Source organism: Notolepis coatsorum (assembly GCF_963971535.1).
Source record: "Notolepis coatsorum genome assembly, chromosome: 5".
In the NCBI taxonomy this organism is placed as follows: Eukaryota; Metazoa; Chordata; class Actinopteri; order Aulopiformes; family Paralepididae; genus Notolepis; species Notolepis coatsorum.
In genome coordinates, this window is record NC_140169.1 from 172615240 (window position 1) to 172635783 (window position 20544).

Below are 20544 nucleotides of genomic sequence, written 5' to 3' on the forward strand. Positions count from 1 at the left end.
GCAAGCCAATTGCATTAGCAGTGATTCCTTATGTCAAGAAGGTCACATTCACTACAATCTTATCAGATCTTGTATCTAACTAGATCTTACAGCATTAGGCTTTAAATAAAATTGTAAATGAATGGCCAAAGTCTTGAATCAGATAAAATAGCTCTTTGTCTTCATAGTCTGTGATGTTAAATTGAAGTTGACCTTACCTCAGGCCGCGTACGATGGTGTGTTTCTTCAAGATACTTACCTCGCCATGACTTCTCGGTTGTTCTTCACGTCTCAGTGTGGCTCGTCATAATTTAGCATGGGGAAAACATAAATTCTAGGCAGCCAGTTAATTTTGCATGAAATACATCCATTCATTTTCTCGTCTACTTTTAAGTAGCATTAATTTAATTACCTCTAATACACCTTGTGCATTTTGATAATCATTGTGTAAATGATTATCCTGCTTTCAACTGATACAAATAAATCTAACCCTAGCTAACCTTACTATCATGCATTTGTCCTAATAAACTAACCTACACTGTAGCACTCAACACTTTGATGACCATCGTTACTCAGCTGATAGAGTTGTGCCCCTTTTGATGTCCTGTCATACAGAATCTGTGAGTCGCTTTGGATAAAAGTGTCAGCTAAATGATCAATGTACGTGTATACCTTGTACATTTAGATAATTGTGCTCCAATTTTGGTGGTTGATATTTTGCAGTCATGGAAATTTATTAGTTTGTTAAAAGAATAGTCATGCATGTTATTGGTTATAAGCAGAGAATAGAAGGAGGAGATTGTAAGTAAAGTTGTTTTCATCATTAATCGTTCATCTCGAGCACTTCTACTTTGTCTGGTTTTATTCAGAATTCATCTCTAATTCGTGTGCCTCTTGAAAAGAGATGATGAAAACGACTGGTTAGTTATTGTTAGTATGGGAATTAGGTAGATTTTCATGACTGCAACATCATCACTTGTGTCTGATTCATGTTAATTAAGTGGTTCCATCCATTGTTATCCATTGTCAGGTGAGTCCACCAAACCGGTGGTCAGAGTGCAGGCATTTGCATTGCTTTGTCTCCCTCACGCCATACCCTGTGGGTTTCAAGTGCCCAATCTGAATAGCGTCTGTTATCGTTGGCGTTCCTGTAAAAGAAATTTACATGTGGGTGTTTGGATGCAGATTTGTTTTAAATTGTCAATCGATTGTCTCTCAACTCCACACCATCTTCGGTTGAGTCTCATGGTAACAAAGAGAAAATCTGCATCTAAAGCGATACTTCTTACTATACTAAGTATAGTGGAGATACTAAGTTGTGTCTCTATAGGTGTGGTCAGGTCAGAGTCCTCTCTGGCTATTTGCATTGTCTTTCAACTCCATATCGTCCTCAGCTGGTTTGAGTGAGTGTTTAAACACTGCTTTGTAATTCAATTTAGAGTTAACTCAGTCTGCCTCTCCTGTAAACACAAAAGACATGTTAATTTCCCACTCCTCTAAGACCATCTGAGTGGGTTCTCCTTGATTGTCTGAGCTTAACAAAAACATCAGCTAGTTCTCATCCATCCCATCCTAGGATGTAATGATATAGTGTTATTATTTATCAATCATATTGCATATGTACACAAGCACCATAAGAATGTGGAACCACACATTTTGAATCATGTTTAAAAATGTCTTACAATGGAAAGGGCTAGTTATCTTTCATTGGTTTTTTAGATAAACACATTAACTCAAGTGAATATAACCTATTTGTTAACCTAAACATCTTAATTTTAAACATAATCTATGTTGTTTGTGCCCAAGTTTTCAACATTAAAAGTTTATAAAGTCTAATCTAACGCTGTTTATGTGGACTACAATTCCTGTACTGCCATATACCGGAAACCGGAAGTGTTTGTTTAGCTCCCCGTATTGGTCAGTATGACCGGTACGCCCACAGATGCATTATAATTTTGAAACAGACATTGCAATTAGCTTTATGTGACTTATAACGTGTACAGTAATGAAAACCAATCACTCAAGCGATATGGGATAGCTATAATTCACTGCAAATGAGAAGATAGTTATGTCATGCAGCTACATTAGGATTTCATACTCACCGGAAAAAGCTGCCGTGTTCACGTTGGATCCTCACAGTTCAGTTCAGTTATTGAATAACCATATTAACTTACCCCCTTTTGTGCCCATGTGTATCTTTAATCGAATAGTGGTTCCTGAGGCTGTAGCACGTTACGTGTCGTCAATGCAATGTTCGGCTCGTTTCTCCGGTGGTCTGGGATAATGCAACCCTGGAAACACTCTTCTGCATCTCGCCACCGCAACTCAACACTTTCCAATAGCAGCGCGCACATACATATACAAATAAAACATATACTACACGTGGATTTCACGCACCCTCGGCCTCGGGCACATTAAACATTACGTTCGCCCATGGACAGTTTCATATAAAATCATAACTTCATGGCGCACACCATATGACGTCATTGCTTCAAGCGACGTTCATGCGTTTCCATTTGCCTCGGAAATAACGCTTTGCAATCCATGCAGTACTAGTTCCGCGAGCTCTCAATAGCCTGGAATTTACCTAAACCAGCGTTTTGTTACTGAATGAACGCGCCTGTGCATATGTGAAAACGTAAACAAACTGAAACGATAAAACTATACTTCCCAAATGGTCGTTCCCGTGGGCCGGTTTTGTTGGTTCCGGAAATTACTATCCTAGTTTGTCGCGTGAATTGCACCTCAATGTTATTCTCTGTATAACGGTACTCGTCTCTCAATGCTCGGCGTGATATCAGTCGGCATACTGTACGCATACAAACGAGACTTTAAACAGACAAACAAACATTAATACATATAAGTTAACGTGTGTATATATCTGACTGTATTGGATCGCTGTTCGTTTAGTCGACCAGCACCGCTGCGACAAGGCATTTATCCCTTGATAACCTATACATCGTTATTAAAGTCATAACGACCGAACCTGACTTCGAAATTTACCAGCGATATATTAGATTATATATACCTTTTAATCATACTCTCGGTCCCTTCAACCCGCGACTAATGTCCCGTTAAATGTACATTCACGTACTATCGAGACATCGCCGGTCACCTTCCCGCTATCTGTATGATTAATTGGTTAATTCAATCCGAATACATCGTTTTCAGGAATGGAAGAGGTTGTGAGCTTAGTTTGAGGTTGATCACTCTAATAAGCTCACGTATCTCCTTTTGTTGCCTATATTTCAGTCTGCATCAGCTAGACTTGGGTTAGAAATTCAACAACCTTACTGTGTGCCTTAGCTTTTGGTCGGCTCCAACTCGACCTGGAATAGCACTTCAACCTTTGTGCCTAAACCTTCGGGAATAGCACATATAACCCATCCTCTCAGAACCGCCTGATAAGGACCCAGGTGCACGCGTTGCCCTGGTAACGATTCTCAATACAGATCAGATATATTAATGCACATTATTCTTACTCAGCCATGATCTCAATATTTGACAACATTCTGTAATATTCACCTGGCACAGAGAAAAGCGGGAAGGTTTTAATTCCTTGCCATAAATTTTTTGGTCGACCATCTATTATACTCACTTTTCTCTGTATAGCTGAAACAATACAGCACGCCGGTAGGACGCAAGAGTCCGTCACAAGTTCGTAGACGCCAATTGTGGGATATTTGTGGATATCCTGATGAAGAATGTTCTCAGTCAACCGAGGTTTGGATAATAACAAGGTTTATTAACCAAACAGATAGAATACATAGAGAGAATGGCTGAGGGCTTCCCCCAGGTGATCAGCTGAAATGACCCAGGTAAGAAGACCCCGGTTGGTCTCGGGAGGAGACCTATATAGTTTACAAGGGGGGGGATGTGGTCCCATTTGATAGGTCAAATATGGGGGGGGGGGGGGGGATACAGGTTTGGGGAGAAAGGGGAGGGGAATGTCTTATTCCACAGAGAGGGGGGGGGCACAGGTAAGGGGATACAGGGGAGGGGAATATATTTACATGAGAACATTATATTATACCACAGTCTGCATGATCACACAACTGTAACTGTACTAAAAAATAACAAAATAAGGGTTGTCTCAGTTCACAACTATATTGGTCAAGTTTTGGGTGGGACTTGTTTGCGTCCCTACAGCTTCTTATTCAATTGAGCGAGATGCTCGGTTATGTCACACAGCCAGTTTGCATCTGACAGTTCAGACAATATTTCTTCAACCCTTTGTTACCTATTCCGCCTGGATCTTTTTTGTATTTTGGGCTGTAAAATTGTCAAAGAATGTCTGAGGAGTAAGTGCTTTTGGCTTTTTTCCTTTGTTACCTCAGATGTTCAACATACATGTATGTGTAAGAATGTGTAATAACTAAGGCTGTCAAAGTTAAAGCTTTATTAACGCATTAACCCACAATTATTTTAACACTGCTATTTTTTAACCCAATATTAATGTAACATTTTTTATTTAATTTTTTTTTACCTGAGCTCTTGGGGGGCCACATCAAATGACGTGGCGGGCCGGATTGGTCATATATAGGCACCATTTGTCCTCACTGTTCCTATAGTTTTTAGTTATTGACTGATGATTTTATTTAAATTATTTGTATTCTATTATTTTATTTGGTTCACTGTTTTTAACTGCTGTCTGTTGTTGTTGTTGTTGTTGTTGTTGTTGTTGTTGTTGTTGTTGTTGTTGTTGTTGTTGTTGTTGTTGTTGTTGTTGTTGTTGTTGTCATTTATTTCAGATTTTTGTTTTTGTTTTATATGTTATGCTGTAGTGTAAAGCACCCTGTGCATTTGTGCTGCAAAGGGTGCTATATAAATAAAGGTCATTCCTTCCTTCAAGTGTGGAGATCGGTCTGGCAGTGCGAGACTATAGGTTTTATACGTTATGAGGCTGAGTTATGATTTGTGGAAGTGAACAACTCTCGGGCTGTCAAGCGACTGCCGTTCTGCAAGACTACAAACAAAGCCCTCTGCGTTTGGTCTGAGAAGAATGACATCATCTCCACGGCCATCAAGCTGTCGTTTTTTTGTTTTGATTTACCACTGTTGAAGATATGGCTGTGATGATAACTGCACCAATACAGTATTAGATTACATCAGGTTATATTCAAATGTATTGTCGTCACGTCATGCAGCACAAGTAGGCTACAGTACAATGAAAACACAGAGTGCAAATGTAACAGTAAAGTACAATAGTAATATATACAATGTACAGGTGATTAAACTAGATATAAAATATATACAGTACTTAGTACTACTGAGTAATAGTGCTAATCAGGGGCGGGGCTAGGGGGTGGCTACTTGGGCTCAAGCCCTGAATGTTTTCTGAAAAGCCCCGAATCTATTTAAAAAAAATAAATTGTTTGGACAATTAATCATTGTTACATGAAAATATGTTTGCACCAGATTTAGCAGAAGCTAATTTCCATCTGTAGTCTATCTAGCTGCTAACTGTATTTGAGTGAGTTAAGTCTTGGTGTTATGGTAGACTCAGACCTAAGCTTTAAATCACAATCAACAAGTTGACAAAAACATAATTCTTCCACCTTAGAAACATAGCTAAAGTACGGCCATTTATAAATCAAAAGGACGCTGAAAACCAGATCCATGCCTTTATCTCAAGCCGACTCGACTACTGTAATGCACTCCTTACCGGCCTCCCGAAAAAATATGATGATAACTATGTTATTGCAATGCACTATTGCATTATTTTATTCTATTTTACTAACTATTTTATTGCACTGCACTATTTTACTTTGTATCAGTGATAATCAAACCGTAAACAAAGACGCATATTAACACTTTCAGCGCCAGATGGCGCTGTTTACTGTTACTGTTGAAAGGCCAGCACGTTTTAACATGGGGATACATGGCTGTGTTTGCAGGCCTAAAGCTATATTATATATTATAGCTATGGATCTAATAATATAGTCGATTGTCATTGAGTTTCTTCCGGTCAAGATGCAAAAAACAGATAATTTTTCCATCCATACATTTCCGTTTTATACCGTCGTGAATATGAGTGTAGTTTCAGGGTGGTCTGGTGTCATTTCCAAAATGACAGACACCAAGCCACATCGTTTCAAATTGAGTGCAATAGCGGCCGCAAGGTGTTAGGCGGCGGTATTGGACTTTTGAGATCTCAGACCCATCCCCAGTGATAACACAGGCTGCCGGCATGTCTTTATGAATGGAAATATCGAATAAAAGAAACAACGATGAAAACCCGACTATACTCTGGTTTTCGGGGGTCCTGGCGCTCAACGTTCGGCGAGTTAACCCTAGATCTTAGATCCTAATATGAAAAACTATGTGATTTAATATTCTATGTCTTACCTTGACTTTGTCTATTTTACTGCTATCTAATATGCTTTATGTCTGCACTTTATGCATTGCTCTTGATCTGCCAATGTTGTGCTAATTTTATGCCTGTCTTTTTGTACTGCTGTGAAGCACTTTAGGCTGCAATTCTTGTATGAAAGGTGCTATACAAACACAGTGTATTATTATTATTATTATTATTATTATTATTATTATTATTATTATTATTATTATTATTATTATTATTATTATTATTATTATTATTATTATTATTATTATTATTATTATTATTATTATTATTATTATAAATTATTATAGTTTGCTTCATTAATTAAAGGGTGTGAATTTAAGTGTTCTCTAGTGCCTTTTGTCCGCTTTAAGGTGGTGGTATACGTTAAAGGTTGTGGTGTCGAAGTAAAAAAAATCCGTGCCCGCTGACGCAGGCACCTGTCTGGGCTAAGCCCCGGATCTCCTACAATCCTAAATCCGCCCCTGGTGCTAATCATATGTACAGAGCTGTAGTATTAATATGTACAGTGATACAGGTATAAAGACACAATGGTAGTAAGTCATACTGGCCAGCAGCATAACTAGTAAGAGTAGGTAAGGGATATGTACAGATATAGTTATAATATCTACAGATGCAAAAGTTCCGTTGTACTGTACTTGTGCTGTATGATGACAATACATTTGAATTTAATCTAAAAATAAATATCTAGAATCCGCAAGGGGGATGCATTAATAATGTGTATTAAGAAAAGGGACCCCCTCCCCCGCCCTGGTGGCATGTAGTGGTTCTATTGTAGACCGTCTCTCCAGTGAGGATTTGTGTGAGTGAAGAAGAGTGATGCCTACCTTGTATAGGAGGTAAGGGCTCATCACCATGGCAACACGAGTGTGATTACTGAGAGGTCTCCGGAAGCCTATGGCCGACACTGGCCTGATCATCATCTGGTGGTCGCTGTCAAGGGATGAAGGACAGAAAAGCTTCAGAAATTTGTGTCACAATTATAATTATTTGTGTCACAAAATATAAAAATTATATTTTTAAAACATCCCCAAGGCTGCAACACCCCCATTCCTCCCATGTGTCAGGCTCCTCATTCGCTTCCATTCATTTTGGGGACCATGTTTAAATATCATACTTCTGAAGTATAAACAAACTATACTGCTGTGACGATTTCAATAAAACAGACCATTCTGAGTCAATGGTACATGCTTGTACAACTGTACAAGCAAAACTGTACTTTGGAATATCTAACATGTATTTACCACCTTCCTCTGCGAGGCCACAGATGGGTTTTATGGACAATTGCGTGGGTAATTTTTGTATTCCAGTCAACGCCGTACTGCGTGTGAGAGAGAGGGAGAGAGAGAGAGAAAGAGAGAGAGAGAGAGATAGACAGGGAGAGCGAGAGAGAGAGAGAGAGCGAGAGAGAGAGAGCGAGATAGACAGGGAGAGAGAGAGAGAGAGCAAGAGAGAGAGCGAGAGAGAGAGAGAGAGAGAGAGAGAAGGAGAGAGGCAGTGAGAGAGAGAGAGAAAGAGAGAGAGCGAGATAGACAGGGAGAGAGAAAGCGAGAGAGAGAGCGAGAGAGAGAGGGAGCATGAGAGACAGGGAGAGAGAGAAAAGAGAGAGAGAGAAAGAAAGAGAGAGAGAAAGAACGAGAGAGAGATATATATCGCGCCACTCACTCATATCAGACATCACCTCACTGCACTTATGTGTATCAAATATCATGTATGTGACAAATAAACCTCTTGAATCTTGACTTGCCATATTCAATCAGTTTCAGTAACTACAGAACAGTACATTAGACTCAGTTGTTGTTTGGTTGCATCGGGTTGGAACGAGCCTCAAGCCGTCATGTTAACCCTTTGAGAAGCTTTTGTCTGCAACACCGGCAGGGCTTGATAAAGTGTATGTCCAGACTCCATATGAATCCAAATCCAACACTGTCAGTAATGTACAGTATCTCGTGCTGATCTCTCCAACTCCTGAGAATACACTTCTTATATCTTGTTATTACCGAACCACGAGCCTAGCTAAGCTGACGCACTGAATCAAAACTACTACACTTGACTGACTGGCGCCGCCCCGCAGTTCCGCGTAGCATTAGCTGGCACCATTCTCTGATTGGATTTCAAGGCTGTCAATCATTCAATCCCCGTTTGTGAATGGCAAGTGCAATACTGCACGGACCGGGCTTAGATGACGTTAATAGCCTATTTTGATTGGCTATTATATTCATAAGGTCAGCCCGTGCAGGAAAGTTGCACTTGAGTGATTGACAGCTCGCATTACTAGTTATGTGAGCACTGCAGGCCTGATCAGAGAGCTCAGAGCTGTCACTTGGCCATTTTTGAAGAAAAAAATAAATTCACTGGCACTGTACCCTGTACATTGGAATACTGACAAAGCCATACTTGGTCATTTACAGTACTGTACAACTGGGTTAGGACATTTGTAGGGGCCAGTTTCTAAATGCAGTCTCCCGTAGGTGTTCTTTGAGAGTGTTTTTGAAAGTGGGTAGTGATTCACATTCCTTTACAGCTTTGGGTAGGGCGTTCCACATTGATGTGGCATAATTGCAAAAGGTGTTTAGTCCCTTGTTTGAGCCAAATCTGGGTTTAACATGATTTGTGGAGCTCCCTCTGGTGTTGTGATCGTGGTATTCACTGACCTTTGGGAAGTATTTTGACATGTACATGGATACCTTGGTCGTGTAGTGTATCTTGTAGACCAGGCCCATTGCAAGTTGCTGTACTCTGTCGTCTACTCTAAGCCATCCTAGGTTGTCAAAGTGGGCAGGGGTGAGGTGGGTTCTAGGAGTCAGGTCAAGCAGTAGTCTGACTAGTTTGTTTTGAGATGTTTGTAATTTGGTTTTTAGTGCCTTTGAGGTGCTTTGGTACCATGAGGTGCAAGCATAGTCGTAGTACCCTTGAATGAGTGCTCCTGCCAGAGTCTTCAGGGTATTCTTGTTTACCAGAGAGGAGATCCGGTACAAGAATCAAGTTCGTTGGTTGACTTTTTTTATTACATTGGATGCCATTTTGTCACAGGAAAGATTTGCCTCTAGGATGGAACCCAGGTAGGTAATTTCATCTTTCCTTGTGACAATATTGTCACCCACTGTAACTGAGAAGCCGTCGATCTTGCTGAGTTTGTTATTTGAACCGAAGAGAATGGACTCTGTTTTGCCCATGTGTAATGATAGTTTTTTATCTGCGAGCCATATGCAGATTTTGCCTAGTTCCGAGCTGAGGGTTTTTTCAACCTGTAACTTGTTCTTGTCAGAGACCAGCAGGGCTGAGTCGTCCGCAAACAGGAACAAGTTGCAGTCACAAGCTGACAACATGTAATTTGCATAAATTAGGAACAGTAGCGGTCCTAGTATGCTTCCTTGTGGAACACCACAGCTCACTGGGAGGGGGGGGATAGGGTACCGTTTACCTCCACCATCTGTTCTCTCTGTTGGCGATCTTGTTCTTCTCCTCCATGGGGATGAAGTTCTCAATGATCAGATGTCTGCAGGACAGACCAACAACAGTCAACCACAGACCAACAACAGTCAGTCAGTCAGCCAGACCAACAACAGTCAGCCACAGACCAACAACAGTCAGTCAGTCAGTCAGCCAGACCAACAACAGTCAGCCACAGATCAACAACAGTCAGTCAGTCAGTCAGCCAGACCAACAACAGTCAGCCACAGATCAACATCAGTCAGTCAGTCAGTCAGTCAGTCAGTCAGTCAGTCAGTCAGTCAGTCAGTCAGTCAGTCAGTCAGTCAGTCAGTCAGTCAGTCAGTCAGCCAGACCAACAACAGTCAACCACAGACCAACAACAGTCAGTCAGTCAGTCAGTCAGCCAGACAGACCAACAACAGTCAGCCACAGATCAACAACAGTCAGTCAGCCAGACAGACAGACCAACAACAGTCAGCCAGTTAGCCACAGATCAACAACAGTCAGTCAGTCAGTCAGTCAGCCAGACAGACCAACAACAGTCAGCCACAGATCAACAACAGTCAGTCAGTCAGTCAGCCAGACAGACCAACAACAGTCAGCCACAGATCAACAACAGTCAGTCAGTCAGTCAGTCAGTCAGTCAGTCAGTCAGTCAGTCAGTCAGTCAGTCAGACAGACAGACCAACAACAGTCAGCCAGTTAAACACAGATCAACAACAGTCAGTCAGTCAGTCAGCCAGACAGACCAACAACAGTCAGCCACAGATCAACAACAGTCAGTCAGTCAGACAGACAGACCAACAACAGTCAGCCAGTTAGCCACATATCAACAACAGTCAGTCAGTCAGTCAGTCAGTCAGACAGACAGACCAACAACAGTCAGCCACAGATCAACAACAGTCAGTCAGCCAGACAAACAGACCAACAACAGTCAGTGTTAACAACCGACAAGAGGCATGGTTTCCAGTCTTTGGCCTTTAACTGGCTTGATGTGTTTATTCACAGAGTGGGAGCATTTACACATGAGTCCTCTCTTACTGAGGGACTGTGGGGGGGGGGGGGGGGGAGAAAGAAGGGGGAGGAGACACAGGTACTTATACTCGTCATCTAGTAGTACTCCAGAGTATCTCCGCCTAGAACGCCCTCCAGTGGACACAGATATACATGCAGGTAGACAGACACTAGTGTGAACAGTTACATATGCAGTTAGACATTTACTAACAATCCCACACAGAGTCTCTAGCTTCAACAGTCAGCCACAGATCAACAACAGTCAGTCAGTCAGCCAGACAGACCAACAACAGTCAGCCAGTCAGCCACAGATCAACAACAGTCAGTCAAGTCAGCCGCAGAGAGGAAACTGGTATCTATCTTCGTGTCTCTTTCTGGAGAAGATGGTAAGCTAATTTCCCAAAATGTTGGCGTTCTCCTTTAAGTCAGAGAATGAAAGCCTCTGTGGTCAGATGCATCTGAGGGATGATCATGTGCTTCCTCCCCTGCTGCCATCTATAATAATATCTCTTATTGATCCGTCCCTGGTGCTTCCTGCTGAGGGAGGAACATGAGATCACATGCAGGTGTGGTAACCTTGACTGGATTTCATAATCCATATGTCTATAATTAGAGAAACCAGATGCAATACTAGCGTGACAGAAACTGGTTGAGTTCACCTGAAACCCCCGCTGGTGGTGAAAACTGCAATCAGACAGCCATTCTCAACCCCCACACGTGACTGAGTACTGTATGTAAATATGATTGTTTGGATCTAGTTAAGGTTCACAACTTAGCTACTTGGGGTAAATGTATCATTAATGAATAGGAACATACATATACACATTGGACCTGTAAAACTGGGCAATAGTATGTTACACAAGTGTATAGTCTTGACCAAGTGGGGTTTGAGGGAAGCTACAGGCTGAGTTGGGAAAGCGCTCTACACTGAAAAAGACATATTGCTTGCATTATATTTAATTAATACATCTGCATTATAATCATATGTCACACATGTACAGAGTTAACGTTCCCAGAAAATCCTGTTTACAGTTTTTGAGTCTTAGCATGTGGAACTAACCACTAATGATGTTTTATTGCTAAAGGGTGGTGTTTGATAAAAATGCTTGTATTTGTAATATGCCTGACTGTTGTTGTTTAAAAAAAATGATGTTGAAATCTGTTTAGGTTGTGCACGTGTGTAGATAATTGATGTGGTGTTTATGCTTGTTTTAGATTGTTAAATCTTTAATACCATTGGTTTACATAGGCTGTTGTTTTATATTAAGATTGGTTGAAAGTCCTTGAATCATAATAGGATAATTTAATGATGGGGGCTTGTTTTTATGATTTTAATGATTATGATTGTGTTTACTGTAGTTGAAATGATTGCTTTTATTCCATAGTTATCTGTACTTAGGACACTGTCTGTGACTAGAATGGCAGGCAAATATGTGTTAATTAACCTCTGGGGGAGGGGTGATTAGCCTTCCCCTGGAAGCAGTAGGAATGTGTGATTTATTCAAACCTAGGGGGCGGCTTGCCTCTGGGGGGATGAGATGTGTGATTAACCTTTTGATGGAGTTACAGGGGGCCTGTATTCACGGAGAGAGTTGATCGAGTCTTTGTGTCAAGGGCCTTTATGCTCAGGGGAGACTGTATGCATAGATCACAAAGGGGGTTTATGCTGAGTGAAGACGGTATGCAGAGAACCGCAGAGAACAGTGCAGAATGGGGTTTTATGCCAGGGGGGATGGTAACGCCTGTTGTGTATGATCACTGTTACAGGTCACAGGTGAAGATAGGGGAGAACAGGCAAAGTGAGATAACAGATGGAGTTATTTTTACAACTGGGAAAAGGGGTTGTGACAATACGTGATCAAAGGCAGCATGCTGGCCATAGGAAGTGGCAGAGAGGGTAACAGGAAGATGAGACAAATTGCTAATTCAGGACAGCTGAGTGAGTGGGTGAGAAGATCAATAGGATGGCCAGTTCAGATGCAGTTATGACGTTGAATGACTAACTATTTGATTAGTAGGAATAGCGTTAGGCTCGCAGGACACTGGGTATCTTTTGAGGTTCTATCGTTGAGGGGGTTCCCAGACTTCCTCTGGATGTTAGGTGTAGAAAATACAGTGAGAACTGTATGGTAGGAAAGTGTGCACTGAATTAGCAGAGAAAGCTGAGAGCAGGAAGGAAGAAACAACTAACAAATTGAATGAGGATTAATGAGTTATGTGTTGTTGTGGTTGTGCGTTATGTTGAATGAGAGAGTTTTGATGCATGAGTGAAACAAGCGTGAATGGCTTTGTCTTTGAGTGTTTACCTAGAAATGTGAGGATGAGTTGAGTGGCGTGTGAGTGCGTGTCTGAGTGTCTTTTGATTTATTTCTTTTACTTGATTTTATTTCTTTTGAATGTCTTAGAAGTTAACAGCCGTATATGTGTGGATGAGCGATTAAGTTTAGATTTTTAGATTTCTTTTCTATTTTTGATCTGTAATTTTCAGGACTGAAAGGTGTTTGAATGGAGCCTGTAGAGGTGTCAAGTCACAACGACATGTTTGAATGGAACGGTTGTGTGATGATGATGAGTGAAAAGGATGAGTGCATGTGGTGTTTGAAGCGTGTTATTTTTATTCCTTTGGTGTTTTTGAATATGCGTGGATATTTCATGTGTGTGGAGGCCACAACAGAGTGGTGTTTGTTTATTGAAGTGTGTGGCTTTGTTTAATTTTTTTCTTTTGTGTTTGAATCTATTTTTCATGATCTGGTGGGAGAAAACTGGTGAATGCTGAGATGCGTCGGAACAGGATGTCATATGAGCTAAGTAGTTCGATCACATTGTATGGATTATCAATGGCTCCTCTTAAAAATATGTTGAAATATTGTGTAAAAGAGGTTGCTTTGTGCTTTGTTTCTTCACAGCTCAGTCGAGGGGGGAATGCAGATCAACTCAGAGGACGCAGGGAATACATTACATTAGAATATACGACTCGGTAACGTAGAGCTTCATCTTCCCTGTTTCTCTTCGGCCCAATAGGTGGTCAATTACCAAATTGTGGTGGGAGAATTCTTGTATGCATTCGCCCCCGTTTCTACAGAACCCCATGCGGGTGGGGCCAGGTTGTAATAAACTGAACAGATGGGGTTTGGGGAAAATGTCCACGCTAAAAGACTCGTCTGACGACAGGTTGTCATGGAGTAATATGTGACTGGACCTGGGGCATACCTGGTCTGAGGGTGCGGAGCCGGCCTGAGGGCTGGGCTGAAAAATGTGGACAGGAGTCTCTGAGGAATTATGAAGTATTGATTGGACTGTGGGGACAGGGAAATGACTGAACGATAGATACTGATGGGCTTTGTTTTGTGCACATGTGATTTGATAGAAGGCACAGACAAAGGACGGATATATTAACACAACGCAGGGTAGGAACATACAGAGTGAGGATAGGTAGTAAAACTATTTTTCATTGAGCGTCTGCTTTCCCCGACCGAACTGGGCTGTGGAGACCAAGGTGGTGAGATTATGTCCATTATATGGTCATAAAGGGGGGAGGATGATGGGAGAGCCAGTTGATGAATTATGCACAAATGTGGTTGAACTATTGTTTGAGAAAGAATTAACAGGAGAAGTCTGGGACGGGGGGAACCCCTTGGTCGGAAGCCTCTGTAGTAGTTCTGTCTCCTGCTATTCTTCCCGCGGTCTCGGTCTCCACTCCGGGACCTGTCGCGTCTCCTGTCTCGGTCTCTGCTGTCAAGCTCTCTCTTCTCAGGCTCTCTCCGTTCGGGCTCTCTCTTTTCAGGCCCTCTCCTTTCGGGCTCTCTCCTTTCAGGCCCTCTCCTGTCAGGCTCTCTCCTGTCAGGCTCTCTCCTGTCGGGCTCTCTCTTCTCAGGCCCTATCCTTTCTCTGCCGCCCTGGTCTGGACCTCTCTGGTAGTCCTCAGGGTATTCCCCATCGCGGGGTGGGCCCCTCCTGCGGGGATAGCACCTGTAGAGGTTCCGGTCAGCGGCGTACTTGCTCCCCTGGACGGGAACGCCTGCTGGGCTGGTGACGTTGGCCGCCTCCGCTCCCTTCTCCCCTTCAACCACATCAAACTCCACAGTTTCTCCGTACCCCACACTGCGAAGGTATCTCCTTGGGTCGCCCTTCCTGATGGCCGTCTGGTGTACAAACACGTCCTCCTTTGTGTCATTCCTGTGGATGAAACCATATCTGTTTCTGACGTTGAACCATCTGACTGTCCCCAAGATTTTGGTTGCGATGACCTTCTTGTCCACCGCGAACACTTCGGCGGCCGGGCTGGACGGGCTCTCCGCGTCTTCAGCGGTCTGCCGTGGTTGCTGCGTTTCGTCGGCCTCGCTGCCGCCACCGAGCTCTCTGCTTTCCTCTTTCCGCTCCTGTTGCCGCTCGAACGGGGTCTTAGAGGGCTGGATCCCCCGGGTCACCGCCCGCCACACTGGTTTCAGCTCGGGGTCTTCCGCCTGAAGCCGCCGCAACTCCGCCCAGTCGTACCCGCGGTTCCTCTTCTGGGTCACCATCCGTCCCGTGACGACTGTCGAGACCCCCCGTGGTTCGGTCCGTCCCTCCGGGCCTAGCAGAGCCCGGACTTCGTTCACCCGGACCACCACGTCGCCGTTGCGCTGACTGGGTCGACGGCTCCCGTCGCGACGGCGTCGTTCGCCCTTCGCGGTCCAGGTTGGAATCCCGACGGGCCCGGCGCTTCGGGAGCGGGGGAAGGGGCGGGGCGTGGTCCACCGGCGAGGCAGGGGCACTGTCTGGCGATATGGCCCGGCTGTTGGCCGGTGTAGCCTATCAATCGCCCGTCCTCGTCTCGGAGGGGCGTTCCACGGGGGGCCGCAGACACGTCTCCCCTGTGTCGGCGTCCCTCCGCGGCGGCGCCGTGGATCAGGCCCCGGGCGGGACCCTTCATGGGGGGCAGGACCATCTCCTCCTCGGACCAGTTTATCGCAGCCATCGTCAGGTCGAAAAACGTCCGTCCCCCACCTGTGCGGTCAATTCCTCCCTGGTGACTGCCTCCTCTTTCTTCACTTCGGTGGCGGTGTCTTGGCCGTCTCTTTTCTCCCGCGGAGCCGCCTGAGAGTAACGCTTCTCTTGGAGTGCCTGCTCGGTCAACTCCTTCACTGTTTCGGCCTGCTGCTAAAGGAGTGCCGCCTGAGTCCGGCACTTATCCTGCAGCTCCTCAAACTTCACCGCCATCTCCTGCGTCTGTTCCAGCGCCCCCCTTAGAACCTCCACGTCGGACTGCAGACCGTCACTCTGGCCCTGCAGGGTGTCCCTCTCCCGCTCCAGCTCTCCTTTAGACTTGGAGCACTCCAGCTTCACGTTGGCCACCTCCAGCCTGTGGGTGTGCTTCATGCTCTCCGCCTGGCAGGTGAGGGAGTTGACCTCTCGCTCAGCCTTGTGCAGATGCCTGTCAGCAGCGTGCTCTGCTCGTGGTGCTGCCGTAGCTCAGTCTCCATGCGCTCCAGCTGCAGGCGCAGAGACTGACGCTCTGCCTCTAGAGACGTGAGGGCAGACTGGGACTCGGCCAGCTGCCGCACCTGGATGCGCTGCACGCCCTCCGCCTGCTGGCCCGAGTTGTCCCTCTGGGCGCGGCGCTCCGTCACCTCCGCCTCCAGGCCCTTCAGCCGCTGGTGCAGCTGGGTCTTCTCCCGTAGCAGGGCCTCCACCCGCTTGCCATCCCGGGACGGGTCAGAGCCCTGGTGATGGGCGATCAGGTCCTCCCGGTCCATCTCCAAGCGGGATATCTCTGCCTCAAAGCAGATCTTCATCTCCTCCTGCGTTCGTTCACCTTCTTCTCGGTGGTGGTCAAACTGGGACTTGAGGAAGGTGCATTCATACCGCAGCTTGTTGTACTCAGACCTGTTCTCCTTCTCGTGGGCGAACAGCAGCTGCACCTTCTCCCCGTGGCTCTGCTTGTCACTCAGCTGACGCCTCAGCTCCTTCACGGCGTCGGCTAGTTGCTCGACTCTCGCCGCCATCTCCTGCGCTGCGCGGGTCCCTTCTTCGGACGTCATGGTCTCTCTACTGGTCTGCATCAAGGAAGTGGAGTAGGATGTTGATCCTGTTCGTGACGCCAAATGTAGAAGGGTGGATTATCCCTGGTTATGGGAGTAGTGATACACAGCCACCTGGTAGCAGGATACAATAGAGTTGGATCTATCTGTACCCCCGTCTTTGGCCCGGAACGTCATTCTGGAGGGCGTGCAGCAGGAGTGGATGGGGCCCAGGATTTACTAACCTGGGGAATGGTACTCTGGTCTTCGTCGCCTTCCAAGGCGGTCAGCAGTAGCTCTCCACACACTCTCACTTCCCCCAGTACCTCCGTCAGCCCTCCCACACCCGGTGACTGTCAGTTCAATAGTGTTATTGGGCTTCCCTTTAAGCAGTACCCTTCCTTGACCACCTGTATAGACCCTTACTGAATATGCTGTGAATGGGGTGGAAGGGTTAAATAATTATACCAGTCACAAGTATTTACCCGGTTGTTAGGTTAGCATAGGATCAGAAACAGACACACACACAGTGCTCCCAATTACGTCTACTTTATATAAAAGCCTGGTCAGTTATCAGTTACAAGTTGTACTTCAGATGATTCATATAGCATGTATTCATAAACAGCACCGGGTGCTCTCACTTGTATTGTAGGGGAACACTATTCCCATCATAGGCACCGCATGCTTAATACATTAATAATAACCCCGCTTGGATTAGGGGAGACCCAGGCACAAAGTAGGTAGTTCATTGGGAATTCAATAACATCACAATAATACAAAAATACAAAAGAAACCAGTTAAATGTGGGCCCACGTTACCAAATAAAACCTACTCTAAAGCCGGCTTATATTGTTTGGGGTACCCCTTAGACACTGGTCGTTAGCGTTCGCTTGAATGGATATTGCTGTGGGCACACAAGGTACCGATGTACTTAGCCAAGATGGCGGACCCACTCTCATCACCTCTCGTCCAGGTGACAAGATGGCATCGGGCGATCCCGCGAGCACAGCCAGCGGGCTGGGGTGAACAGCATGGGCAGTAGTGAAACTGGAGGAGCGTGCTGTGGTGGCGACCTCTGCTGGTGGGGAGAGGCGTCCTCTGTGGCGTCGGGGAGACGTCCACTGCTGGCTGCTGTTTGATGCTGGCGCGCGCTAATACTGTTTGGCTACCCTAAACACAGCTAAACTGTGGGTCTTAGTGCACCCTCCTGCTATCGTCTGTAATACTAACGCAACATGGCTGTCTGTACCACCGTTCTTCAGCGCCGCACGCCCGGTAGTATACTGGAGTCAATGGAGCCGTTAGCAGCATGCTAATACACCGCACACATTACTACTATAACTCGTTAACTATGGACGTTAGTCCTTCTTTCCGTATCGCTTACTCACACACTATCGCTGGTACTTCTAGGATAACACGTCAACTAGCAAGTACTTCTTATCACCCGTCGCTCTCCAACAGGGCTCTACAACATCACTCCTTCAACGGGGCTCTTCCTGAGCACACGCCCGCTGCGACTGTTCATGGTCGAGTTCACTGCCGAAGAGAGCTTCCTGGTGCTCCGCTCCCCAGGTAATCATCTCTTCCTCGTTGCTTCTCTCTCCTCCGCTCCACCTGCCACCACTGCCACCACTGCCCCCTGCTGGCAACCGCAACTGATCCCACTATAGAACCACTCCAGAAAGGGAGAAAGATGCTTCAATGTTATGTTAGTGATCCATATCGAAGCCGGAGAAGAGTAGCACCTCACATCATTAGTAGTCCGGGCGAGATATCAAAAGGAACACTGTTTATCACACTTTATACACACACAGGGGAAGTAACAGTTAGTCAGCACTTCTGAATACTTAGCAGAATATTCAGGATGCTACACTAAGGTCCTCGAAAGGCTTGTTAATGATCAGCTTAAAGGGGAACTATCTTATAAATGGCCTTTTTGAGTGTTTAGCATTGTTTCCTAGCTATGTGAACTTATATTAATATGATCTATGTCTCAAAATTCTCATATTGGCGCATTCTTCCAATTCTCCTCTCACAATATTCACCCTCACTGAACTGAGTCATTTGAAAATGTGCCCTATATGTGATGTCAGAAAGACACCGCTGCATGTTAATGTTCAGGCTCAAAACAGCTCGAGATCTTGAGGTAGAAAAATGCTGTTTTTGAGGACTTGATTAGAAATACAAAACAATGAATAAAAAATATATATATATTACAGAGGTGTTCCATAGACTCACAGGAATTGTGTAAAAGTGCCCAAATAGTGAAAGAAATAGTAAAATAGTTCCCCTTTAAGGATTACTTGGGTTTGCATAACATATTATCCCCTCCCACCCCCCTCTGTCCTAGGTCCCCATCATTTGCTATTCATACCAATGATGTGCATCGTGATATAAATGATTCAGTACATCTTTATGCTGATAACACCATTTTATATTGTTGCGCACACACAGTTGTCTCTGCTTTTGAATGTGTGCAGTCTGCTTTCAATGCCATTCAGTCTAACCTGCAGTTCTTCCTGGCATTTCATCGGACCAAGGGACTTCTATCGAAGTTGTGTCCACCTATAAATACTTAGGCCTTTTAATTGATGACAACCTTTCTTATGTTGACCACCTTTTTGAGAAATCAAATTTAAAGTTAGGCTTCTTTTTTAGAAATAAGTCGTGTTTTTCTTTTAATGCCAGGAAACGTCTCGTTGCTGCCACCTTCTTGCCTGTTTTAGATTGCGGTGATGTTCTTTTTTTTTATCCACTTTTTCTCCTTATTTTCTATTTTTCTCCCATCCCAATATCGGATTTCCAATTCTCCCCTCCCCTATCTTGAACGTTGCTCGACTATGCCCCACACTGGTTGGTTGTAGGGAGGATAGAAGCCTTGCATCGCGTGTCCCCTCCGGTACACAAGGAGGCAGCCTGTCACATCTTTTCACCTGCCAGCGCGGACTCTCAGTGGCGAGGTGTAACGCATGGGAGGCTCACACTACCCCTGCCACTTCCTGTCTCTGCTGTGCAGGTGTCCCCCAACCGACCTGTAGGAGTCGCTGTCCACAACGTTCAAATCCCCACCCATCGACTTCCACCCTCTAACTCTGCCAATTGAGTTAGTATGACGGCTGGCCCAAGCCGGAGGCAATGCTGACACCCGGATTCGAGACCGGAGTCTCTTGCATTAGTGACGAGCACAATCTCCACTGCGTCACCCAGCCGCATAGATTACGGTGATGTTCTGTACAAGGATGCATCTGCACACTCTCTTCACTTGTTAGACGTTGTCTACCATGGGGCGTTGAGATTCATCACTGGTTGTAAGCCCCTTATACATCATTGTACCCTCTACTCACTTCTAGGTTGGACATCTCTACACTTAGGACACTCCACTGGTACTGCTTCATCTATAAATCTCTCCTCGGTCTGTTCCCCTCTTACCTATCATCCCTCTTGGTGCAGGAACAGAGTAGTTTTGGCCTGCGGTCACAGGATCTTTTAACTCTCTCTGTACCAATTGCCCGCACAGAACTCGGAAAAACAACCTTTTCCTGTTCTGCCCCGTCTACGTGGAACTTATTGCAAAAGGAACTGACAATAGACAGAGCTCAGCAGACAACGTTCGTCACCACTTTGACGGCCGAGTATAAATGAGGCATAAGATATATGATACGATATACTTCTTTAAAGGTAGAATTTGTGATGCCGTCAATCAGTGACCTCTAGGCAAAAGAGCCCTGCTTGGTATTGCACTTTGTTTACAGTTTT

General features: G+C 44.9%; 1 protein-coding gene across 1 annotated transcript in view; it reads right to left on the minus strand.

Annotated features, from left to right (window-relative positions):
* LOC311228464 (uncharacterized protein) overlaps window positions 1–20544 on the minus strand; it is a gene marked incomplete at both ends in the record, with an annotated part of 59268 nt that overhangs the window by 21272 nt on the left and 17452 nt on the right. Inside the window, 5 exons of the mRNA XM_084314369.1 lie at window positions 7168–7273; window positions 9765–9839; window positions 14759–15490; window positions 15957–16130; window positions 16178–16824. Of these exons, the coding sequence (XP_084170495.1) occupies window positions 7168–7273; window positions 9765–9839; window positions 14759–15490; window positions 15957–16130; window positions 16178–16824 (1734 nt within the window). The remainder of the gene's footprint in view (window positions 1–7167; window positions 7274–9764; window positions 9840–14758; window positions 15491–15956; window positions 16131–16177; window positions 16825–20544) is intronic.